The 24886-nt window shown below is 39.1% G+C and overlaps 1 protein-coding gene across 23 annotated transcripts in view; it reads left to right on the top strand.

The window, feature by feature from the left end:
• The window catches only part of neb (nebulin), a 270517-nt gene extending 245654 nt beyond the window's left edge, over window positions 1-24863 (top strand). For 6 of the 23 annotated variants that reach the window (XM_043694167.1, XM_043694168.1, XM_043694184.1 and 3 more), the window contains 12 exons: window positions 4186-4299; window positions 7691-7795; window positions 9901-10005; window positions 11927-12031; window positions 12472-12564; window positions 15243-15335; window positions 16583-16675; window positions 18397-18489; window positions 19672-19764; window positions 21145-21237; window positions 22436-22528; window positions 24024-24862. In XM_043694167.1, the coding sequence (XP_043550102.1) occupies window positions 4186-4299; window positions 7691-7795; window positions 9901-10005; window positions 11927-12031; window positions 12472-12564; window positions 15243-15335; window positions 16583-16675; window positions 18397-18489; window positions 19672-19764; window positions 21145-21237; window positions 22436-22528; window positions 24024-24182 (1239 nt within the window). In that variant the 3' untranslated portion in view covers window positions 24183-24862. Of the gene's footprint in view, window positions 1-4185; window positions 4300-7690; window positions 7796-9900; window positions 10006-11926; window positions 12032-12471; window positions 12565-15242; window positions 15336-16582; window positions 16676-18396; window positions 18490-19671; window positions 19765-21144; window positions 21238-22435; window positions 22529-24023 lie in introns of all 23 variants that reach the window. The other 17 variants (XM_043694176.1, XM_043694181.1, XM_043694165.1 and 14 more) reach the window with 14 other exon arrangements.
• The last annotated feature ends 23 nt before the right edge of the window (window positions 24864-24886 follow it).

The following is a 24886-nucleotide window of genomic DNA, read 5'->3' as shown; positions in this document are numbered from 1 at the left end:
GGGCCAAAAGGCCTGTTTCCACACTGTGGGAATCTAATCTAATCTAATCTAAAATGAAGCAGCACCAATGGTATAATTGAGAAAGAGTTGTGGGAGAGAGCTGAAATAAGACTGGAATGAGGAATGTTCCACATACCCCATAAAGAGGCATAACTAGGGCCTATGGAAGTACCCCTCGCCATCCTTCTGACCAGATGAAAATGAGAGGAGTAAAAAGAGAAGTTGTTCAGGGTTGATCTAGAAAGGTTTACATTGAGGTATTCCTAAATGACTACACTATGGCTGGGTGAGTGAAGGAAAAATCGACTCAGGTTGGCACTAATGTTCATTATTAAGTAACCTTTGAATAGATCTGGACCCTGTATGAATACTCTTTGAGCAGATTATTAAACTTAGATATATGATATACTAACTGGCAATGTTTGATTGTGAACAATGGCTGCATGAACAAGGTAAACTCACTTCTCTTCGACCAAAACCCCAGCAGTCCTGCAAAAGAAGCAACTAGAGAGAAAATAAGCATTTGGGACTTGACTCGCTCAGCATGGTTCCTGGAAGAGTCAGCTCCAAATGCTTCACTGTTGATCCCTCAACATTGACCTTCATGGTAAAGATGCTGTGACTCAAACATTTGTAATCTTCTTTGCAGTAACACGTTTACAAAGCTGCGTAACTATTGACTGGGGCATCGTGCTCAATACTGTACATAAATCTAGCAAGCTGGTGTTTTAGACTTGTTGCCATGGAAATCTAACCTATTTAATGCAGTCTTATTCAAACAGAACTATTGTCCTCATGGGCCACAAATAAACCCTGAGGCAGAATGTATCATGTACTTGTTTGGCCCTCAGTCTATCAATCAAAGAGAACTAATACTGACCCTAAGGTCAAATAAGTGTACGCTCCACTGGTCTAAGAGCATTGTCTTCCTAGCCATAGCACTTATCACCTTATTTCAATAGATCTGGATGCTTATTCATTTAATTATCTGTAGCTCTGTTTTGAGGGTCACTGATTGCTCGTCTCCAAGGACATCACTTTAAGGATGTCGTAATTTGGGCACCTTTACCCCACTTGGCAGTCTATCCCAGTTCGGTGTCATAAAACATTTTTAATGACCTTTAACAGCTGCTAATTGCAAAGTGAATGCATCCTGTTGGTTATACTTTCAGCAAATTCAAGAGAGACAAACAGCAAAATGTAAGTGCATAGTTTGTGGTCGAACATGAAACAAAACAGTCACCAATGTCTCCACTTTCACAAGACATTCCTTGAAAAGTATTTAATATTCTTCATGCGTCACTGGTACCTATAAATAGCAAAATCATTTAGACAGACCTAAAGTCTGAATTTGAGTAATGTGTAGAGGAGGGGAAGAGAGGAAGGCACAGTGCTCTAATGTAATCACTAGTTATTGCATTGTTGCATTGAAGCACACTGGATAATGAAGTCATCAGAAATGTAGGGCACATAGTTTAACTCTAGTACCTCTTGATGAACTTTAAAGCTTCAAATGAAAATCAACAATTTTCTCTTTCTTCTTTTCTATGGTTAGTTAAAGCCTTGGATTTTAATTTCTTCTGCATCACTAGCATAGACAGCCTCTCTTGATTAAAACACAGAATCCCTAGATCATACTCAGTTGTTTGGACAGACTTTGCTTATTTTGATCTTTTTCTGATCTGTCCTGTATATTCTATCCATTGTCCTTTTTTAAAATTCTTTCACAGGGTATGAGTGTCACTGGCTAGGCCAGTATTTATTGCCCATTTCTAATTGCTCTGGGGAAGGTTGTGTTAAGCTGCTTTCTTGAACTGCTGCAGTGCATAGTGGGTAAGGACACCCAGAGTGCAGTTAGGAAGAGAGCTCCAGGGTTTCAGTGATAGTGAAGGATACAGTTCCAACTCAGGATGGTGAATGAGTTGGAGGGGAACATGCAGGTGGAGGTGTTCCTATGCATCTGCTGCCCTTGCCCATCTATGTGGTTGAGGTTGTGGATTTGGAAGGTGTTGTTGAGGGGCCCTTGGTGAGTTGCTCTAGTTAAGGTCCCTGATTTAATTAGGTGACAAGAGTGTGGTACTGGAAAAACACAGCAGGTCAGGCAGCATCCAAGGAGCAGGAGAATCAACGTTTCAGGTGTAAGCCCTTCTTCTGCTCCTTGGATGCTGCCTGACCTGCTGCGCTTTTCCAGCAACACATTTTTCAGCTCTGATCTCCAGCATCTGCAGTCCTCACTTTCTCCTAGACGAGGTAGTGGAGGCTAGTACAATTGCAACATTTAAGAGGCATTTGTATGGGTATATGAATAGGAAGGGTTTGGAGGGAAATGGGCCGGGTGCTGGCCAGTGGGACAAGATTGGTTTTGATATCTGGTCAGCATGGATGAGTTGGACAGAAGGGCCTGTTTCCATGTTGTACATCTCTATGACTCTATAAGAGAGTTATTGCAAGCATTTATCTCCTTAGTATGGAACCATAACAAGGAGCATGAGAATAAAGAGGAGGTCATTTAGACCACAGGGTTGGTTCAGGAACTGCAGTTTAAGCCACTTGTGAACTTTTAGGGCTTACGGAACCAAGTGAGAACAAGAGAGAGAGCGCCTTTAGCTGCTTCGTACTATTTCCACCAATGAATCCAAAGGTGCAGGAATTAAATCTTACTGAAGACAGTTCTGGTGAGTGGAGATTGGTTCTAACTCTGATGTCTAGTTTCCTCCTGGAGGTTGGCCTAAAAGATTTGTTGTCAAAGAGAGTTTTGATCAGGTGACCATCAAATCAAATGCTTCTATTGTCCAACCAGAATGTTTTAAAGTTCAAAGCCTTAATGAATGGAAGGAGCTCTGGTTACACCTACTTATGATAAACTGACTTCTTTTTTCCTTTCTTTGTTAAGAATCAAGCCCACAGATACGGAATCTTGAGGATCTATAGGTTCTGTCATTTGAGTAAATTCCACAGATGAATTTTGTCTTAGTATGCCCATAGAAGAGGGAAACTGCCACCCATAGTTAATCAATTAGGAAATTTCTGGACACTTGAGATAGTCTGTGTAAACCACGTTAGTCATACTTTTTTGATATTATTTCTTTTTCAGAAAGTTCACGGTAAAAACAATCCATATAAAGTTACGAATATGGGATGCCTTTCTTGGGACAGAGCAAACAAATGATGTTTAAGCAGATAGATAGAGCTATCACCAATAACAGTGTTCACAGGCATAAGACTTTTCTTTCAGTCTGTTTATCTCCAATCACCCAGACCAAGAATCAACCAGATTGAACAGATCAATAATATATGTAAATAGCCAGATGAGCTCCTCTGTTTAGATCAATCTGCCTTTGCAGTTAAGATTAGAATGGTGCTGGAAAAACACAGCAGGTCAGGCAGCATCCGAGGAGCAGGAAAATCGACATTTCGGCAAAATCCCTTCATCAGGAATGAGACTGGGAGCCTCGGGGGTGGAGAGATAAATGGGATGGAGTCAGGCTGGCGGGGGAAGGTAGCTGAATGTGCAATTGGTGGATAGAGGAGGAGGTGAAGGTGATAGGTCGGAGAGGAGGGTGGAGTGGATAGGTGGAAAGTAAGGTGGACAGGTGGGACAGGTCACGAGGGCAGTGCTGAGCTGGAAGGTTGGAACTGGGATAAAGTGGGGCGAGGGGAAATGAGGAAACTGGTGAAGTCTACATTGATGCCATGGGGTTGAAGCTCCCGAGATGGAAGATGAGGCGTTCTTCCTCCAGTGACTTTGCAGTTGCCAACATACCAAGATGAACTGGTGGTCTTGGCTGTGGATCTGGTTTTCCGAACAGAACAATAGAGTTCAAGTAGCACATTGGGCCATAGAACCTATCTCTGAACCAAACCCTCCAGATTGAAACGTGCCCAGCACTTGATAGCCAAGGCACATATATTCCAAACAGATGATCAAATCTTTTCAACACTGGCCAGTGACAGGGGATAAGAGTGCAAGAGATCCCTGGTCAACCATGTGAAGAAAGAATGTTGGAGCCTTTATTATCACTACCCATTGCTCTAAAGTAAGGCTTGCCAAGAAAAGTGCATGTTGCCATCCCATAGTGTGGTAGAGGCAATTCTTGACTATATTGTAATTAGATTTTCAGTAGGGCTATTCCCACATACTAGTTACAAAACTATTGATGAGTGGCCTTTTTTTGTCTAACTCAGAAAGAGTACAAGAGATCATTGGACGAAGAAATCAAGGGTAAAGGGCTCGTGGCACTTGCTAATGAAACACCAGACTTTGCCAGAGCCAAGAATGCTACAGAAATTTTAAGCCAGGTGAGTGAGTATGAACACAATAGATTAATTCTTCCACATAATTAAAGATATCCTATTGGCCTTGCCCTTGACAACAGTAAGTTTGTTTTTCATGTCTTTGTTCATTCGTGTGAGAGAAGAAAGATTTAAAAAGGACATGGGGGCCACCTTTTTACAGAGAGTGGAATGAACTGCCAGAGAAAGTGTGAATGCAGGGTCAGTTATAACATTTAAAAGACACATAGATAGGTTCATGATTAGGAAAGGTTTAGAAGGATATGAGTCAAGCGCAGGTAGATGGGACTAGTTTAGTTTGGGAACATGGTCAGCTTGGATTGTTTGGGACCGAAGGTTCTGTTTCTGTTCTGCATGACTCTGATTCTATAGCTCATGGGTTACGGGGTCATAGCTGACAAATTCTGAAATTACTTAATTGCATTTGAGAAAGTGGTGGCGAGTTGCCTTCTTGAACCATCTGGTGAATGCATATCCCCCTTCGATGAAGTTCCAAGATATTTGACCCGGTGATAATGAAGGAATGTGGATGTTTTTCCAAGTCAGGATCTATGTGATTTTGAGGGAAATTTGCAGAATGTGGTCATCCCATTTTCCAGCTGTACTTGTTCTTCTGGCTGGTAGACGTAATGGATTTGGAAGATGCTATTGAGTCAGCCTTGATGAATTGTTGCAATCATCCTGTAGGCAGTAAACAAGAACTATGCATTAATTGTGGAAGAAGTGAATGTTTAAGGTGATGGATGGGGATAAATCAAAGCTGATTTGTCCTGGATGGAATCAAGCTTTTTGAATATTGTTGGAGCTGCATTCACCCAGACAAGTGGAGAATATTCCATCACCGTCCTGACCTCTAGATAGTGGGCATACTCTGGTTAAAAAAAAAGGAGATGAATTACTCTTAGCAGAATTCCCAACTTTAGCTTGCATTAATAGCCACAGTGTTTTTATGATTGGTCCAGTTATGCTCTGTCAATGGTAACATCCTGCATGATGTTACTGGGAATACAATGATAGTATTATTCAATGTTATGAGGAGATGGATAGGTCTCTCTTGCTGGAGATAGTCCTTGCACAATACTCATATGGAATGTATGTTATTTGCCCTTTCACAATCTTAGCCTTAGTGTTGTCCATGCAAGGATAGACAGTTTCTGTATCCGAGAATTCACAAATCGTACTGAGAACTAGAGTTTGAACTTTTGATCCTTGGCTGCGTAAAAGCAACCAGAGATAAATCGCCTTAAATGTTTCCATTTTCATTTGGGGGTTGGTGGTTAGGGGAGAGTCATCTAAGGCAATAGAAGTCATGGTAATCACCCCACAAAGAGTTGATTGCTGTAACAGACAACAACAATACAGTCTTCCAAACTTCATCACTCACAGGTACCAAGCTCCTACACACTTACATCTTTGCCAATCCATACCACTTCATGCGCCCACCCAACCTGTACTGCCTACCCACTCCCATTGCCCTTTGTATCTCCATGCCAACAGTACCAAGTCATACCATTCTCATGCCTCTTACAAACCTTAGCCCTTACAGCCTCTATGCCAACTCACCCATAATCCTCATGCTTATGTCAATGGACAGAGTGAAATAGCAAGCACTGATTCTTTTTTCAAAACTGTAGGCAGTTTTAAATGCTCGCAGCATTTTTTATAATGTGTTTGACTGTTCAAATGCATTTATTCACTTCTTTTACATCCAACTATTGAAACTTGCACCTGACCAAAGGTAGCAATGCTTTCAGATGTGTTATTGCCTCTGTAAATCACTCACATACAAACTATATCCCGTCGCTATTCCCTTCCCATCATATGGTGAAAAATGCCATTATCAGGTTCAGAGATGGAACTTCCAGAATTAGGTGCCATTTGGCTCAGCCAGAAATCCTCTGCAACATGACAAAAATTCTGGCTTGCATAACATCAGCAAAAATTCTGACCCTGTGATGGAGCAATATTATTGATAAGGCTGTTGAAGCTGTTTGAGCCGAGGACACTAACTGTGGGAACGCGTGCAGAGATGTCCAGTAGCTGAGATGACTGACTTCCAGCAAACACAACCATCTTCCCTTGTGCCAGGTCTAATTCTAACCAGTAGAGAGTTTCCCCCGATTTCCATTCATTCCAGTTTTGCTAAGGTCCTTGATGTCTCAGTCAAATGCTTTGATGTCACGGGCAGTTACTTGCATCATATTTCTGGAAGTCAACACTTTGGTTTGTCCATTTTTGACCAAGGCACGTTGAGGGAAGGAGCTGAGTGGTCCTGGAAGAACTGAAACTGAGGATCAGTGAGTAGCTTATTGCTCAGTGAGTGCTGCTCAGTACACTGCTGATGGCATTTTCCATTGTTTCCTGATGTCTAAGAGTGGACTGATAGGGCAATAACTGGCCAGATTGGATTATCCTGCTTTAGTGTAAAGGGACTACCTGAGCAAGTTTGCACATTGCTACGTTCAAGAAGGCAGCCCACCATTACCTTTTCAAGGGCAACTGGATTCAGGCAATAAATGTGGGCCAGCCAGCAACACACATATCCCATGAATAAATAATGATTTATAAAAGTGCTAGTGTTTGTAGCTGTACTGAAACATCCTGGCTGGTCGTGCAGCAAGTTCTGGAATATGTTGAGTTCTATTGCTGGAGCATTATCAGGGCCCATAGTCTTTTCAGTTTCATAACTGTTGAACAAAGGCTGTAATAAAGAACAGAGCCAAATGATCCAAATGGAAGCAAAACTGAGCATTAGTGAGTATTTGTCCCTCTCAAGAATATATTGTTATTTTACTAACAGTTATGGGTAGGCTGATGATACAGATTTGTCCTGCTTTTTGTGGAGAGGACATACCTGATCAACCTTTCACTTTGGGTCATTCGAATGTTGTAACTGTATTGTAATTTCTTGTGTACGGTTATGGTTACTTCGGGAATACAAGTCTTTAGCATTAAAAAAATTTTGTTGTTATAGCCTGTAATATTTACAGCCTTTAGCATGTTTGGCCATTTCTTGATATCACTTGGAGTGAATCAAACTGACTGAAAGCATTCATTGTAGTGGTTGGTGCTTCAGAAAGTGACTCAGGCAGATCATTCACTTTGCACTTGTGGCTGTAGATGACAGCAGATGCTTCAGCCTCGTCTTTTGCATTTGTTGCCTGTGCTCTATCATCATTGACAATGGGGTCTGCCTCTGGGGGCCTACTCCCATTAGTTCTCTGTTGCCACGTGTGCAGAGGTTGCAGAGCTCTGGAAACGAATGACTGATCCAGTTTTCTGTCATAACCTTTCAAATCTGTAAATTATAACTCCATCCCAACTCAGTGATGTTCATTGATTAATCAAATGGCTGAATTGGTATCTGTGTGGTTAACATTGACCTCATTCTTTTTAGGTAAAATACAAGCAGTTGGCTGAAATGGACAGGCCAAATTACACGACAGTTGTAGATACACCTGATATAATTCACGCTCATAATGTGAAGTATTTGAGCAGCCAGGTAAAGTATTTCTTTCTCCTATCTATTTTCAGTTCTGCTGCCCATTTTCACAACAGATCTGACCTTTGCTGGCCAGGAGGAGGATGTCTGCAATGTTGGTGCAGATGTAACAGAGCAGAACCACAACTGCCCTCACCCCAAGCCATCAATTCCTGAACTCTGTTGGTGGTGGGGCTATTTTAGGAATGGACAGGTACATATGCCCTCTTTAATGCAGGTATAACATACTAGATATTCACAAATGGCTGAGTAAACATGATCTTACATGTTAAATTAGAGAAAACTGAATGGGAAAGAATTTATTTTTTAATTAAAAAAAATGTCTGAGACAATATGAGGCAGGCAGTGGTATTTATTAAATATTGGAACTGCTGGTGAATGTTCCCCAACCTCTCTAATGTATCCTTGTAACAAGTGTCCTGATGAAGGGCTCTTGCCTGAAACGTCGACCCTGCCGCTCCCCGGACGTTGCCTAACATGCTGTGCTTTTCTAGCACTACATTCTTGACTCTAATCTCCAGCATCTGCATTCCTCACTTTTGCCTACATTAGCAACAAGTGTCCTCCAGCAGTAATCCGTGACCTGGCAGGAATCAGGGAAACTTCTCCACTTCTAACCTTTTGGTCTTCAGTATCTTCTAATTACGTTGCATGTCTTAGTAACAATTTGAGGTCTACATTGGGATGAGAACAATCTTTCACTTCTCATCAACTTACACGAAGCAAACTTCCTGGGGACGGCCAGGAGCTGGATAATGGAACACCCCCTTGCTGATATTTAAATGTAATGGACATAAGATGCACATAATTGCAAGGTGCCCCAGTCCTCATCCCGTGAAGGCAAACTGAGATTTCTGTCCTCTCCAGCCCCAAATAATTCCAAAAAGCTTTCTTTTTGACAGTCCTTGTTTTTCCAACTCTGTTGGCTAGCAGTTGCCATGTCTTCACAGTGATATTACAGTATAAATCATTTCATCCAACATTTCTTTTGTTGAATATGTCGATTGCAATTAAGCATTTTGTGAGATGCACTTTAAAAATAGTCTCAAATGTTCATCAGCAATTCCAGGAATGAGAAACCTCTGTTACAAGAATACATTAGAGAGGTTGGGGAACATTCACCAGCAGTTCCGATATTTAGTAAATATGCCTGCTTCATATTGTCTGAGACATTTTTCTTAATTAAAAAATAAATTCTTTCCCATTCAGTTTTCTCTAATTTAACACGTAAGATCATGTTTACTCAGCTATTTGTGAAAATCTAGTATGTTATACCTGCATTAAAGAGGGCAAATGCCATTATTCTTTCAGCTTCTGTTCACTGTATGTACAGCTCCACTTTGACATTGTAGTACTTGGCTGGGGAATTTATGCATTTGAAATTACCGTGTTCTTCAAACTTGCTTCAAGAGCTTCAGGTTTCCATCACAAGTGATTTGCAAAATCCAAATGTAAAACTATCAATGAATTCATGTAACAGAGTACGTTGAACGAGTACAATTAAGATTTAATACAATAAATTCTTTTGTTCACTTCCAGTAATGCAGTACATTCCTGTCTCCTCCAAATTTATACATAATTAAAGGGTGGCATGGTGGCACAGTGGTTAGCACTGCTGCCTCACAGCGCCAGGGACCCGGGTCCAATTCCAGCCTCGGGCAATTGTCTGTATGGAGCTTGCACATTCTCCCTGTGTCTGTGTGTGTTTTCTCCAGTTGCTCTGGTTTCCTCCCACTGTCTAAATATGTGCAGGTTAGGTGAATTGGCCATGCAGAATTGTCCATAATGTTCAGGGATTTGTAGGCTGGGTGCATTAGTCAGAGGTTAAATATAGGGGAATGGATCTAGGGGGGGTTACTCCTTGGAGGGTTGGTGTGGACTTGTTGGGCCAAAGGGCCTGTTTCCACACTGTAGAGTTTCTATTCTAAAAGTACACTGCTGTGTTTTTTACACAGTCCAATTTAGACCCTGATGAGTTTTAGTCTGGGCTTAGCCATTTGACATCCTTTATTGTTATGAAATGTCTGAACTGTAGCCGATTCTGGTGCAGTGTAATATGCCTTTCCACTGCCATCTACTAATGTTGTTCTGACTTGCTTATGTAGAACCAATATAAGGCAGATGCTGTGAAGACCATGTCTCAATACGTCTCAGTAACGGATACACCTGAGATGCACAGAGTCCGTGAAAACCAGAAGAACATCAGTACGGTAAGTCAATAAGTTTTACCATATCTGGCGCTCAGTTCAATCGTGTGGGAACCCAAGGCCTTTGCTTTTGAAGTGTTGACCAAGTTTTCAGTCAACGTTTTCTGTGCTCCATGGTTGTTCTGCAGCAAAACCAATAGCATAATACATGCCAAAAGAACAAAGAACAGGACACCCCCAACATGTTCTCAATTCAATGTAATCCATGTTTGGCAAAAGCTAAAAAGATTCAACCTTATTTTGGGACACACTGCAGAAATGCTGATGTTGTCTTCAAAGGGGTTAAGTACTGTGTCACTGTTGCCTGTCTGGACAATCAGTGTCCAACATGTTTACTGGGAACAGTAAACATTAAAATTGTTTGTGTACTTTATTTGCTTTATATGTTTTTTATGGAATTCAACAGGGCTATAACAAAATATTACTAACATTCTAGCAGAGTGACAGTTATTTCCCTTCTTCCAACTCCCACATATTTTATAATACATTATCTCTATTTGTCTCCTTTAGTCCCCCTTTCTTCTCTCACTGTGCACTGTTCCATGATTGTGAGTGAAGCCAATTCCCAAGTCAGTGCCCAATACTGCTCGGTGAGCTCTCAGGTCTGAGGATGACTCTCCAACCTTTTGTGACTGGATGGCACGTCAGAGACAGTAATGGGGAGATTTTTGGAGTGATCATGAGACCATAAGACATAGGAGCAGAAATTAGTCCATTCTGCCAATCAAGTCTGCTCCACCATTCAATCATGGCTGTTAAGTTTCTCAACCCCATTTTCCCGCTTTCTCCCCGTGACCCTTGATCCCCTTGACAATCAAGAACCTGTCTATCTCTGTCTTAAATATACTCAATGACCTGGCCTCCACAGTTCTTTGTGGCAATGGATTCCATAGATTCACCACTCTCTGGCTGAAGAAATTTCTCCTTATCTCTGTTCTAAAAGGTCTTAGATTTTAACCCCCTTCCTACAGAGAAGACTGCATAGGAGAAGATTTAAAATCAGGCAGAGTCCACTGAATGGTCTAAGGACATTCCTATTCACACTATTTACACCTGGTGACTTCTGAGTTTCACCGATTCGAAACCAGTTGAGGCCCCCCCAGTGCAGACAAGTACAGGCCTAATTTAAATGTGAGAGTCTGAGTCCAAACGCATAATCAATAATGTCACTGAGAAAATCCATTTAATTGGGGTTAGAACATAGAACATAGAACATAGGGTTCAGCCATTTAAATCAGTAGCGCCTCTGTACTGTAGATTCTCCTGGGGCACTGCCTGATTCAGGGATCATGTGCACTCAACTTCCCTCCTCCTTTAAAGCTGGTACTAGAGAATCTTGCATGCAAAAACTCATATGAAGGTGGTGCAATGAGTAGTGCCCCTACCCTGAGGTGTAGTGGTGCAATGAGTAGTGCCCCTACCCCTGAGCCAACAAGTTCCCATCCAACTCCAGGACCTAATGGCCATGGAAGGTATCTTCATGGTGCAGTCAAATGGGTTGATTGCCAACTTGTAACTCTGCCAATGCACCAATGGGAAGAATGGGAGACACTCTTGGTCAGTCATGTTTGATACACCATAGTGTCCCTCAGCTTCAGGCTGTTCCTAAACAAATGTAACCATGGGCTTTGTCTGCTTTCAAAGCCTGGAGAAGCCGGATCCTGACACGCTTTTTGTTCATAATGAACTTTGAACAAATGTTATTCCAGCTGTTTGATACCTTGTAGCCTCAGAGAATGAGAGTTGGAGAGGCAAAAAAAGTAAGAATCATCTAAATATTTAGACCAAGCATATGAATGTAGAGATAATCCCATGGAAACCTTTTGTTAGAGCCCTGGAATTCATCAGCTTTGCCTGGTCTTATCAATGTTCCTTTACTTGTTGTTTCTGTTTTCTTACTGCTGATTTTCACTCTGTTTTATAGCTTCAGTACACTTCAGAACTTAAACACATTAAAGGAAAGGTTACCACAGTAAAAGACACACCTGAAATCCTGCGAGCTAAGGAAAACCAAAAGAATTTCAGCTTGGTACTTCTTTTACCTAAATATTTTTCCAATGCTAACCTACTCACCATTTGTTATTTTTAAAGCCATTTTCTACTTTTCTCCTTACCCTTTTATCTACACATTTTATTTCTAACAAAATTCAGCAATTACAGTAATATAACAATTTCCATTTGATACCTCAGTAGTGCAGATATTTTCTAATAATAGACTTGTATATTTATTGCATATGATGTCTTTTAAAGGTTTTTCTTGCCCTTAATTGTCTTTTGGTTAAAATTAACTCTACTGGGTTTATTACTATTTATCAACCTCTTACAGGTTTCTGATTTACTTGTAACCTCTGTCAATTTGTTATTGAATTTTTGCCTGGTTTGGATATATGGTTTCTGAGTTCCATTGCCAAATCAAGACCATCTCTGTCCTGCCCTTCATTCTAATATCTTGCTTCTGTGTGTGTAAAGATCGCATATAAAGAAGAGGTTGGTACAGGGACATCAATTAAAGAAACACCAGAGATGGAGAGAATCAAAAGAACACAGGAGGCCATTAGTTCGGTATAATCCTTGACAGTACCAATCCTCCTCTTCCTAATTCATGCTAATCCTTTTATTTACACTATTCTCAAACTTTTAATCTTTCACCTGTGTGAAATTTGTTCTCCTTAATAACAATAGTTACATAATCCGTTATATTCACAGATAACCCAGGTTATGACGCAGCTAGGATTTGCAATGCAATAGAAAACACCCTGACAAATTATTTCCACATGTCTGCATTTCCAATTAACTGTATTGAGGACAGTGTTCACAATGTGGGCACGGTAAGGTAGTGGCTATGGTACATGGCTCTCAACCAGAGGTTCTTGATTATCAATCCGGGAAAAGTGGGTTCAAAAATAAAAACAAAGTGTTGGAGAATCTCAGCAGGTCTGGCAGCAAGAGAGAAACAGTTAGCATTTAGAGTCCAATATGACTCTTCTCCAGAACCATCCCCGATGTGTTTCTCCAGCATTTCCTGTTTTTATTTCAGATTTCCAGCATCTGCAGTATTTCGTTTTTATTTTAACATGCATTCAAATTCCACCAAGGGAATTTGGACTTTGTATTTAACAAGCAAAAAACTGTGGAAATAATAGCTGATGTCAGTAGAAGTGACTGTGAAGCCAAGTGGTCTTTATGGAAACAAACCTGGGGTCCTTATTGGTCTGGTCTTTATGTGACTCTAACCCTTGAAGTGGTCCACAAGGAGAAGCCACCATTATTTCCTTAGGGCAACTGTACTCTGGTTGATATGAGGTTGGTGAGAATATGGAAATTAGTACCACCAGAAAATGTTGAGGCAAACAGAATTATTGCAGTTAGGGGGAAGCCAGGTAGTTCAAGAAAGAAGGGACTTGAGTGTTATGATGATACATTAGCTGAAGTTGGATGGGAGAAGACAAGCTCCTGTAAAGCATAAAAACAGCAAGGACTGGTTGGACACAATAACTTGTTTCTACATGTTATATGGAATTAAGGAACTGCCAAAATACTGGATTTGTCAGTGTAAACCTGATCCTGAGAATGATTATTGAAATTAATAAGCCTTGGTCACGCAGTTATGTTTAACTATTATTGATTTTCAGGACTGTACAGTTATTTTGGTCTAAAACTATTCAGAGGGATAAAAGAATCCAGAGGCAATGATTACTGAATGCTGCATTTGTATTGTCACATTGTGACCAACATTAAGGATATCTAATTAACACAAGTTGCTCTGAGGCATTTGGATACCCTCTGCTGGTTTCTGCAATGGTGACAAATGTCAATGGGCATCCCAGATGACATTTGTGACTTGAACCGCTATAGATTTGTATGTCGTCCAAGACTAGAAATGTAAGGTTACTTGAGAACTACTCTGAATCCCTACTCGCTTTTATAGTCACAACCACAGATTTCATTCTTTGATATAACGTTCGAGTAATATTAGTATTGTCACCAGGTTCCGAGTTCCGCGTCTCAGGAATGAACAGGGTAAATTCACCGCACCCAGTGTTCCTGACATGTTGCAAAACTACTCAGGTGCAAATACAGCTAAGACAAAATGTACTGGATACTGTACATATAAAACAAAAGCATGTTATAACTCAGTCAGAAATACTTTACTACTCCAATCCTCTGAGAAAGGCAGACAATTTATTACTTATAGTCCAGTATTATAAAGCTCCAAGTAGTTGCATTTAAATATTTTGATGGATTGTGCCAGCTGAAAAATAGCTTGCATTTTTTCAAAATCTAAAACATGGAACAAATGATGAAAAATAATTTACTGGAAGTTTTTACATCTACTGTTTTTGATCTTAACCAATAGAAGGTCCTATATCATTGAGATCAGGAACTTATTGATATTTAATGATGTCCAAAGCTCATAAAATGCTTTTGATAGCCAAGTGTTGCAGTCTGAAAACACATACCAGCCATACAGTGATGGAATGTTATTATCATCAGCAAGGTGGATTCAAGAAATCCTGAACTCTCAAACCTGCATCATGCTAAAGCATAGCCTGGGTTACTCTAGCAATGATGAAAGTCACTACACTATTCTGGTTTTCTTTCAAGTTTTAACATAACTTAATTTATCTTATGTTTATCAAGTTTAAAGACAGTTATATTTGAAATGAATCTTGAATGTGAGTTTCAACAAAATCCCCCTGCTCATCCGTTGTAACTGTTCCAGAAGAGCTGTGAAGAATGAAAAGAATTGCGTCGACACTCTTCGACCACTCACACTGGATGTGCAGGAGGATCTGTGGAAATTCATTCTTTCCTTTAAAACAAATGCAACAAAGTCAGTGGTAACACAAAGTTTAATCTATCTAACCTTATACAGAGCTTCCCACTAAAATCTTTAATCTTTTGGTTATGTTCTTTTCCTTCAGCTATTCAAACTATATTCTAATTCACCAACAACATTTAACTAAATAATTCTTTTGAAATAATAAGTGTTAATACTTTTTAAATGAAATGAGTTAAAACAAATATTACTCACAGTGCTTTGGCTGCACGGATCTCGTTAACCAACTCGTTAACGACTGGCACACAATTGGTAGCGTATCTGATTTATTTCATGTCCTGAAGTGCAGTTTTTTTGTAATCTATGATCTGGTGCAGTGTGTGATTTAATTTGGTTTGCAGTTTGTCCAGAATACCCACTGACAGTTTGTCCTTTCCTCCCCGATCTGCACACTTTGTAGATCAAATACAAGGAAAATGTTGGTCAAGGAACAGCAATCTCTGACCTGCCTGAGGTGAAGCGTGTGAAGGAAACACAGAAGAACATCAGCTCGGTAGTTGCTGGTTACATTTCTTTATGTCACCTCATGACCCATCTGGACCACCTAACCCATTCTGTCACTAAACTAAAGTTCATTCATACGGTTTCTCACTCATTTCTGTTTCATTTTTCAAATCATTCAAATTCATTTGCTTTTATTTTTGAAACATGAACATCTTTGTGAGGACATTTTTTACGGTTTATTTTTAAAATAAGTTTTGGAAGAAAACCGTTGACGTGATAGCGAGTCACCTGGGGAAAAGAGCTTTATTATAAATACATGCATACACATGGCTGTGGTAAATTATCATCATCAGAGGGAAATAGTCAAACAGTTTTTAAAAGACCAACCCAGAGTAATGCTTTTGACTGTATTGGGAGACTCTGGATCGGTATTTAATGATACAAATTTAGATCACCACTTTTTGAATCTTAAAATCAAGATTCACTTTCAGTTTTATGAATTTAGCTTCACTTTGAAATTTTCAAAAAATGAATTACTATTATTTGGAAAAATGTTGTTTTGGAATTTTTAAGTCAGATAATATAGGTGCGGATTTAGCACTCAGCATCAGCCCATCATCATATCAAACTTAAACACAATTTCAGGATTTAGCTTTGCTTCATCAGGTTTTTTTTTAAAAACATTGATTGCAAGCAATTTTAATTTACATGAACTGACCATTAACATGTCTTCAACATTTGACCATATTTGTAAAGACCACTATAATAAAATAGTTACAAATTTTGAATTCATACCTTAGATATTCCAATGAAGCAAGCAGACTGCCATTATTATTATTTTTTTTTAACAGTTTAGTTCCTATTGTGGGACATGGGTATTGCTGGCTGGGCCAGCATTTATTGCCCACCCCTAGTTGCCCGAGAGAAAGTGGTGGTGAGCTGTCTTTTTCAACCACTGCAGTCCATGTGCTGGACTAAGATATATATCATATTGGTTCTGAGGTTCAAACTAATTACCCATTTATGTAAGAAAATCAGATTACATATGTTGGTATTCCTTAATATTGCACATAGCAAATTAATTTAATTGCAACTTTAAAATATCCAATTGGATTAAAATAGATTAGATTTGATTGTTAGCTGATGCATTATTAGCCTGTGTGACACAGGTTGCTCTGTGTAGTTTGTTATGGCAGTGTTTATTATGTTGTGATATGTTGTTCTCACAATCTATTTGTCATTGTTTGTCACGCATTTACATTTTGTCCTTTCCTCTCTGATCTGCATACTTTGTAGATCAAATATAAGGAAAGTGTTGGTCAAGGAACTGCAATCTCTGACCCACCCGAGGTCCAGCGTGTAAAAGAGACGCAGAAGAACATCAGCTCGGTAGCTGTCAATTTTATTCCCCCCCCTTGTTATGCCATAATCCCTCTTTTTACCCCTTTGTCTCCCTGGCACTAAACACACTTCACACGGTTTCTGTCATCTAATTTATTTTGATTTAACTAGAAATTATTCTAGTATTCTAACAATTGTTAGAATTGCTATTCTGATTTTTATGAAATTAACCAAAGGCTTTTCAAGTTCAGAGTCATGAATAAGCAAAACCTATTCACCAATCCTAACAAAAAAAGAAACAAAAACGATTAGACGATTTATTTAACCTGCAGTTGCCTTTTTTTTGTTTGCAGTATGTAAGTGTGAATGTAGTGCTTTTTCTTTCATTCCCTTCACTATCCTCCACTGAAGATGAGCAAGTTTGCTTTCGGATAGGGAGACATGAGCACATTCCTCCAGTACATTCCTCACATGCTCATTATCCATAAGTGGAATCAAACTTGTTATTTCTTCACCGACTGGAACAGGTTGCTAAAGATCGGGAGTATTTTTTTTTCCTTTGCTCACTTGAGGAATCTGAGGCTTGTTTCTAATCTGTCTGCCAGAAGCATTTAATTAAGAATGAAGATGGGGCTTTACTTTCAACTCAGAGTGGGACTGATGTGTGGGCGTAGGCCCATTGAAAACTACAAACTCACCTACTAAGGCCCAGAGAAATGTTAACCCGAGCACTGCATTTATGTATGCTCTGAACTTGTCAGATATCACTGACCAGTGGTGGGGAGAGTAAGAACTGCGGAGACGAGTGACCAACTACTGCCGGAGACCAACGGGAATGCTCTCTATACAGTGCATCCCCACTGGTGGGCAGGATACGATCGAGCTCAAGGAGGGTGAAGACGAGCGGGGAATAGCTTGTTGCTTCCTGTTGATACACAAAGAGAGAATAGGCAAAGGTTGTCTCTTTCAGTCCTCGCTGATGCTCCCTGGCAGGTTCAGCTGCATGGGGAAGCCCTCACCCCTATCTGATGAACTGCAATTGTACCTTGTGAACTAGCTGACTTGACATAGTTAAATTGTGACCTCTAGCCTTACTAGGAATTGTTTCCATTTCAGTTTGTGGCACATTACTTGAAAGAACCTGTGGGCGGCACGGTGGCACTGTGGTTAGCACTGTTGCCTCAAAGCACAAGAGACCCGGGTTCAATTCCCGCCTCGGGCAACTCTCTGTGTGGAGTTTGCACATTGTCCCCGTGTCTACGTGGGTTTCCTCCGGGTGCTCCGGTTTCCTCCCATAATCCAAAGATGTGCAGGTCAGGTGAATTGGCCATGCTAAATTGCCCGTAGTGTTAGGTAAGGGGTTAATGTAGGGGTATGGTTGGGTTGCGCTTCGGCAGGTTGGTGTGGACTTGTTGGGCCGAAGGGCCTGTTTCCACACTGTAATGTAATGTAATAATGTAATGTAATGTAAACTCAGGCTTAGATTACGTTGAGATACGTGACTTGCACACTGAAAGAGGACTCCAATTTTTCTAACCCATTTTAATCATGGCCTCCCACTCCCTTCCATTAGCAATGTGGGAGCTGAATTAATATCTCGGTGAGGGATCTACTACTTTGTGTACAGTGCACAGGTGCATGGCCAGTGGAGGATAACTCGAGTCAGCGCAATGTGTGTGGCTGGGCGTTGTTTGCAGAAAGTATGTGTGCTGTTTGTTTGTCATGTGCTTACAATTTGTCCTTTCCTCCCTGATCTGCACACTTTGTAGATCAAATACAAGGAAATTATTGGTCAAGGAACTGCAATCTCCGACCTGCCTGAGGTGCAGCGTGTGAAAGAGACACAGAAGAACATCAGCTCGGTAGTTGCCAATTTGTTTCCCCCTTTTTTTAACCCACAGCCCCAACTCCTTACTACCCGACATTTTCTACCACGAAACATAATTAATGGTGTTTCAACTTTTTCCTTTTTTATTTAAGTTTGATTTTAACATTTTTCTAATTCTGGAAACACTTCTTTTGTCAATTTTGACATTTTTATATCATTTATGGTGGGAATGGATAACTGCAAACAACTTGTAGAGCTGTGCAGCGTTAAAGACAGCAAAAAAGGTAGTATTGAAACCATGATTGTGGTTTGAATGCACCACTTTTAGGATAATTCACACCACTTCCAGCAAAACAAACAATATGATGGAATCTTGGTCAGAACCTCAAAATTAACACTTAGCAACATACTTTGAATCTGTTAAGAATCTGATGTTTTAAGGCCAGATTGATTGTTGAGACTTCCAAATTTCAATTAAAAAACTTGTAGTTGACCTTTTTGGCCTGCAGTCTGCTGTAAAGTATACTTTATTTCTCTTTCTCTGCCCTCCTTGGTTGTCAAGGCCAAGTGGTATTTGTGGATTAGCTTCCTGCTCCAGCAGACCATCACCGACTCAAGCAAGTAGCCCTCCTCTTCTAGATTCTAGATTAGATAATGTGCTATTCAACTGTGGAACCATCCCTAAGCTGCCAACGCAGAATTTGGAGGAATGGAAATTGATGAATAGGCATCAACACTGGCCTTTTGGAATGAGTTTTCAATCCCTATCACAGAGTGTCTGAAGCTGATTATGGTTTCTCTACATGTTTCTGTAGCTAAACTAAAATTGCTATGATTTACCAGAGTAATTCTCTCCACTTGGTCACTGAGGAAGATTCCAATGTGCAATGTTATTTGGGAGAATGTAATGTACAGTGTCAGTCTGTGACTTGTAATTGTTCATATAAAGTCTGTGTTATTGTAGGCCTGGAATTCCCTCCTCTCTCTGTTCTTATATGTTCTTTTGTCCTTTGAAGCACCCTTAAAACTCACTTCGCTTTAGTTCCCTGTTGCCTTATGTGCTTCAATGTTGAGTTTTGTTTTATAATAGTTCCTCTGAAGCACCTTTGGCAGGTTTTACTACAATAAAGGTGCTATATAAATACTGATATTTTTGTTATTTGTTTGTCATGTGCTTACAGTCTGTCCTTTCCTCCCTAATCACCACACTTTGTAGATCAAATACAAGGAAAATATTGGTCAAGGAACAGCAATCTCTGACCTGCCTGAGGTGCAGCGTGTGAAGGAAACACAGAAGAACATCAGTTTGGTAGTTGACAGTTTGATTCCCTTTTTTTATAAACCCATTATCTTCCCACCAACTCTCACGATTTTTGATCCAATGTTTTCTTCTTATTAGTTACATTTTTGCCACCTGCTTTCAATACTATTTTAACATTCATCAGTTGATATTTTTGGCATATGCAGGATTTCTTGTAATTTTAAGATTTATATCTTAGTCAAGGTGAAAAATAATTGATAAGAAATGCTTTGTCATGCTTTACGGCACAAAAAGCAAAGTAACCAAACCATGATCATAAAGTGAGTACAGCACCTATAGATTCTAAAATCGTAGTTTCCAGAAATCAACAGGTAAACAGACTTGAGCATCTTTATAGATTTTGTATCAGAACCACAAAATTGAAGTCCAGTTCTGTACTTCTCTCATCTCAGAGTGAGAACTTATAAATTGAGGTTCGTGAACCGGGATCAATTTTGAAATATCATGAAGCTTTAGGAATTGAAACTGTTATCTGTGCAGCCAGGGATGTGTGGAATTAGAACTGCATGAGCTGTTAAACAAAAACCTTTATTATTTCTTTCTAGTAGACTCCCTCTGCTGATACATATGTGTATGGTTGTATCAAGTGGACAAAATGCACAATGCCATTTTCAATATATTACAGGATATGCAATCAGAATTTTACTGAAGAAACCCATCATTTTTGTTGTGTCTGTAATGCATGGTTTGTTATAACATGTACTTCCTTCCCTCCTTTGCTGAAGGGGCTAACTGATATTGTAATATAGATACATGAACCAACAGCCTAACACCCATGTCACCCAAGTGGCTCTTTCAATATGGGTAGGCTATGCAACAGTGGGAGTATCAATATAAAGTTTCATTCTGGCTTTGCAGAAGTGGAAATTTCTGGTTAATCATCCACATTGAGATTCCCTTCCAGCCTTTGATATACTAAAGCTGGTATAGCTCATCATGTGTCTCAAATTAATCTCACAAAGCCAACTGGGAATTAACGTAATGGCACTTGCTGGTTTGTATGAATTAGTTCGAGACTGGCTGTTACTTTTACTCACTTGGTCAAAGGGGAGAATTCTGTGTTGGTTAGTTCAGTATATGACTTAATCTTGTTTGTAAAATGTTTGCATTTTACTGCAGCTCTAGATTCTCTCCCTAGATTCTCTCCCTTCTCCACCTCTCCACTTTTCTGCCCCATTTAAAACACTCCTTAAAACCTACCTTGTCTGCCTTAATGTTGCATTATGTTTTTCCACTGTCCAATCTTGTTTGATAAAGTCTCCTGTGAAATACCTTGAGACATTTTATGGTGCTGCATAATAGCTGTCATTGTTTGTTTGTCATGTACTTACAGTCTGTCCTTTCCTCCCCAAACGACACATTTTGTAGATCAAATACAAGGAAAATGTTGGTCAAGGAACTGCAATCTCTGACTTGCCTGAGGTGCAGCGTGTGAAGGAGACACAGAAGAACATTAGCTCGGTAGCTGCCAATTTTTCCCCTTTTTTTTAACCTAAGATTTACCTCACATCTTACTACCCAACATTTCCTATCAATAAGCACAATTAATGTAAATTTTTTTCAAGTCAATTTTTTCACTTTCAATTTAACTTTTTCTAATTCTTGAAACATTTTGTGGAACTTACTCAAAAAGATTTTTTATTAATCAGTTTTGACATTTCTATATTATTGGAGTGAAAGAAATTTCTTTTGCCATTAAATGCATTGCATTGAAAGGAAATTAATATCTACATAACAAAAACCTGATTGTAATATGAATACAATGACTACAACATAGATTTATACAGCTTACAAAAAAGATTTTTTTAACCAATTTATATTATAATCTCAAAGTTAATGTTTATCCCATTAATTTTATTATTTCCACATCAGAATTTGATTTTTATGGTTTTAAATCGACATTAACTTTGAGACCTACAGTTCAGAATTTCATTGGTGAAACCTACCATTCCCTAATACACTTGCACAGAATAATTTGACGTAGAGTAATATATATTTAAATGCTCTCCTCCTGATGTCCTTTGTCAAAGGAGTTGCCTGATATTTTGGGGTGGAATCACACTGCAGTGACCAACATCATCTCACTCAAATAGCCCTTCTTTTTGTGAGCTTGGATCATGGGTAGACTATTAAAATGCAGAAACATCAATTCAAGGCTTCATCCTGGCTTTGTAGAAGCAGAAATTGCTGGACAGATATCTGCACTGGCATTTCCCATTAAAGTGCATCATATTTTGCGATCGCTAATTGTTCAAAACTGATCTGCAATTGAACGAAGGCTGTTTACTGGTTTGTGTCTGATCATGCTAGTTTGACTGATCCCTTTACCCGTGAGGCTAATGAAATAGATTTCAATATGTCGCGTGATGCAGGTTGTATGCCTGACCTCATTTGTATATAATGTCCACATGTTACACTAAATCTGGAATTCCCACCCTAAACGTCTTCAACTTCTCAATCTCTTTTATATGACTATAAAAAACCTTCCTCTTCTGTCCTTGATTGTTTAATGTGCTTTGGTGTCACATTTTCTTGATGGTTTCTGTTATGTAGGACAATGTGAATGTACTATGTTGAAGGTGCTATTTAAGTGCCAGTTGTTGTTGCTTGTCATATGCTTACAGTTTGTCTTCTCCTCCCTGATCTGCACACCATGTAGATCAAATACAAAGAAAATGTTGGCCAAGGAACTGCAATCTCTGAGCTGCCTGAGGTGCAGCGTGTGAAGGAGACACAGAAAAACATCAGCTCGGTAGCTGCCAATTTGATTTCCCCCTTTTTTAACCTAAGATTTACCCTTGCTTTTTTTACTATGCAATATTTCTTACCACTAAACGCAATGAGCATCAATTCATTTTCTAGCCTTTCTTCAAGTTTATTTTAACCTTTTCTAATTTTACAAACGTTTTTGCAAAGCTTACTTCAGTTTTTGAACTCCTTGTTGACATTTTATATATATTTGAAGGGGGAAGAGTTAATGTGTCAGCTTTGATCAGATATTCTAATACACTGCATTAAGAAAGTAAGGAAAATTCAACATCACAAATGGTGATCTTAATAGTAATACAGTAATTATTGGATATATTACACAGTTTCCAGCAAACAGTGGGGAAAACAGACTTTAGCATATTGAAATTTGAAACTGAACCTCTGTTTGTAGAATGCTAAGATCCACTTTAATCCACACTTTCTCCTCTCCTTTGCTAAAGGGGATGACTGATATTGTAGGAAATACTAATTTAGCCCCAAACTTTTATTATCTCTACATCAGAGTTTAGTTCATTAAATGCTGATTAATTTTTGAGATCTATCAATCAGAATTCCATTAGATACAGAACTCCAGACCTTCACTTTTAGCATTTTAAGAATTTTAAATAATCCATATCAAGCCACAAGTTCTTGACAAAGAAATCTGTTTGAAATTGTTATTATTTCTTTAGTGATAAGGTTGCACTGTTTTATCATGTTGTTTTCTTCATCTTAAATACAACATTTTGTATTTTGTTTTTCTACTAAAATTCAAATGATCAATTTCAAACCTGTGTTAGGTCTATAAGTTATATGAAGGCAAATTAGTAAACAAACAATGCAATTCATTTTAATGAAAGAGCTAGACGATTTTTAAAAATTAAATTATTAGTGTTGAAGGTACTCAGTGATTCGCGACTACATACTGAAAATATTAATTGCAAACTTGACTTGCAGTCCCTTTTATATGACTAGGCATGTATAGTATGATGTGACATAGATGTTATTTCCCTCTTTCTGCCTCCCTTTGCTGAAGGGGCTGACTCATACTGAGGTGTAGATTCACATTCTGCCAACCGCCCATCAGGAACCCCAGGTCACCTTACATCCATAATCTTACACAATGGGTAATAAGTTCAGATAGTAGGTATTCAAGTTACTCAACTCTGTTGGTGCTAGGCTGAATGATGCTTTTGCCTATCAGGCCAATGAGGGAGATTCCAATGTGTGGTGTGTTGCAGTCTGTGATTGACATTTACATGCTACTATAGCTCTGAAAATATCCCATAACCTCTGTCTTTCCTCCTTTAATCCGTTCTTCAAGCTCCCCTGTTTCTACTCTAATGATTACTTATGTGTTTCTTTCTGTTTGATATTGTATCCTGTGAAATGTGTTGCTGCAGTTTACTATGGTAAATGTGCTATATAAATGCTAGTTGTTGTTTGTTTGTCATGTGCTTACAGTTTGTCCTTTCCTCCCCGATCTGCACACTTTGTAGATCAAATACAAGGAAAATGTTGGTCAAGGGACAGCAATCTCTGATCTGCCTGAGGTGCAGCGTGTGAAGGAGACACAGAAGAACATCAGCTCGGTAGCTGTTGATATGATCTCCCTTTTAATCCATCTTCCACCCATTGCTTTTCCTCTTACCATTTGAAAAAACTTTTTTGAACGTTTTGATGGAATTTTTTTCAATGTTCCTTTCAGTTTTAAAACTTATATATTTTCGAAATTGAAAAATAAATAACGCATTTTTGTCAGATTTTAAGTTGCAGATTGTATTCAGAAAGTACACCAAAAATAACATAACAAACCTATGATTAGAATGTGAAAGTAGCAGCTAAAGTGTAAATTATGCAGCTCTGAAAGAAACAGTAGGAAAACAAGTAAATCATTCCATTTTGATGGGATTGAATCTGAAGCTCAAAGTTTTCATTTAATCCTTTTTTACTGCTGAATCACAATTTTAACATTTAAGATTTTTGAATACAGATTAATTTTGGCCCAAACAAATCATATTTTCATTAGCAAAAGCTACAATTCCCCTTCTGGCCTAGAGAGTGCAAATTGATGGAACACATATTTTATTCCCTTCTTTCTGCTGTCCTCCTTTGCTGAATTTGGAGACTGACATTGTGGTATGGATTCATGCTTCTGTGCCAGTTCATCACAGTAGTTTATCAAGTAGCTTTCCTTAATAAGAAGACCATTCAATAGTGTGAATATCACTATGAATCTTCATTCCAACTTTGTGGAAGTAGAAATTGCTGGATTAACTCCATCATTGGTAATGCTGATGTAGATTTTCTCCTGTAGCCTCCGGGATGCTAAGACCCTCCCTGCACAGGATATTTGTTATTG

The sequence above is a fragment of the Chiloscyllium plagiosum genome, chromosome 7 (assembly GCF_004010195.1).
Source record: "Chiloscyllium plagiosum isolate BGI_BamShark_2017 chromosome 7, ASM401019v2, whole genome shotgun sequence".
In the NCBI taxonomy this organism is placed as follows: domain Eukaryota; kingdom Metazoa; phylum Chordata; class Chondrichthyes; order Orectolobiformes; family Hemiscylliidae; genus Chiloscyllium; species Chiloscyllium plagiosum.
The sequence above is the reverse complement of the archived record's forward strand: the minus strand, read 5'-3'. Positions and strand labels throughout refer to the sequence as shown.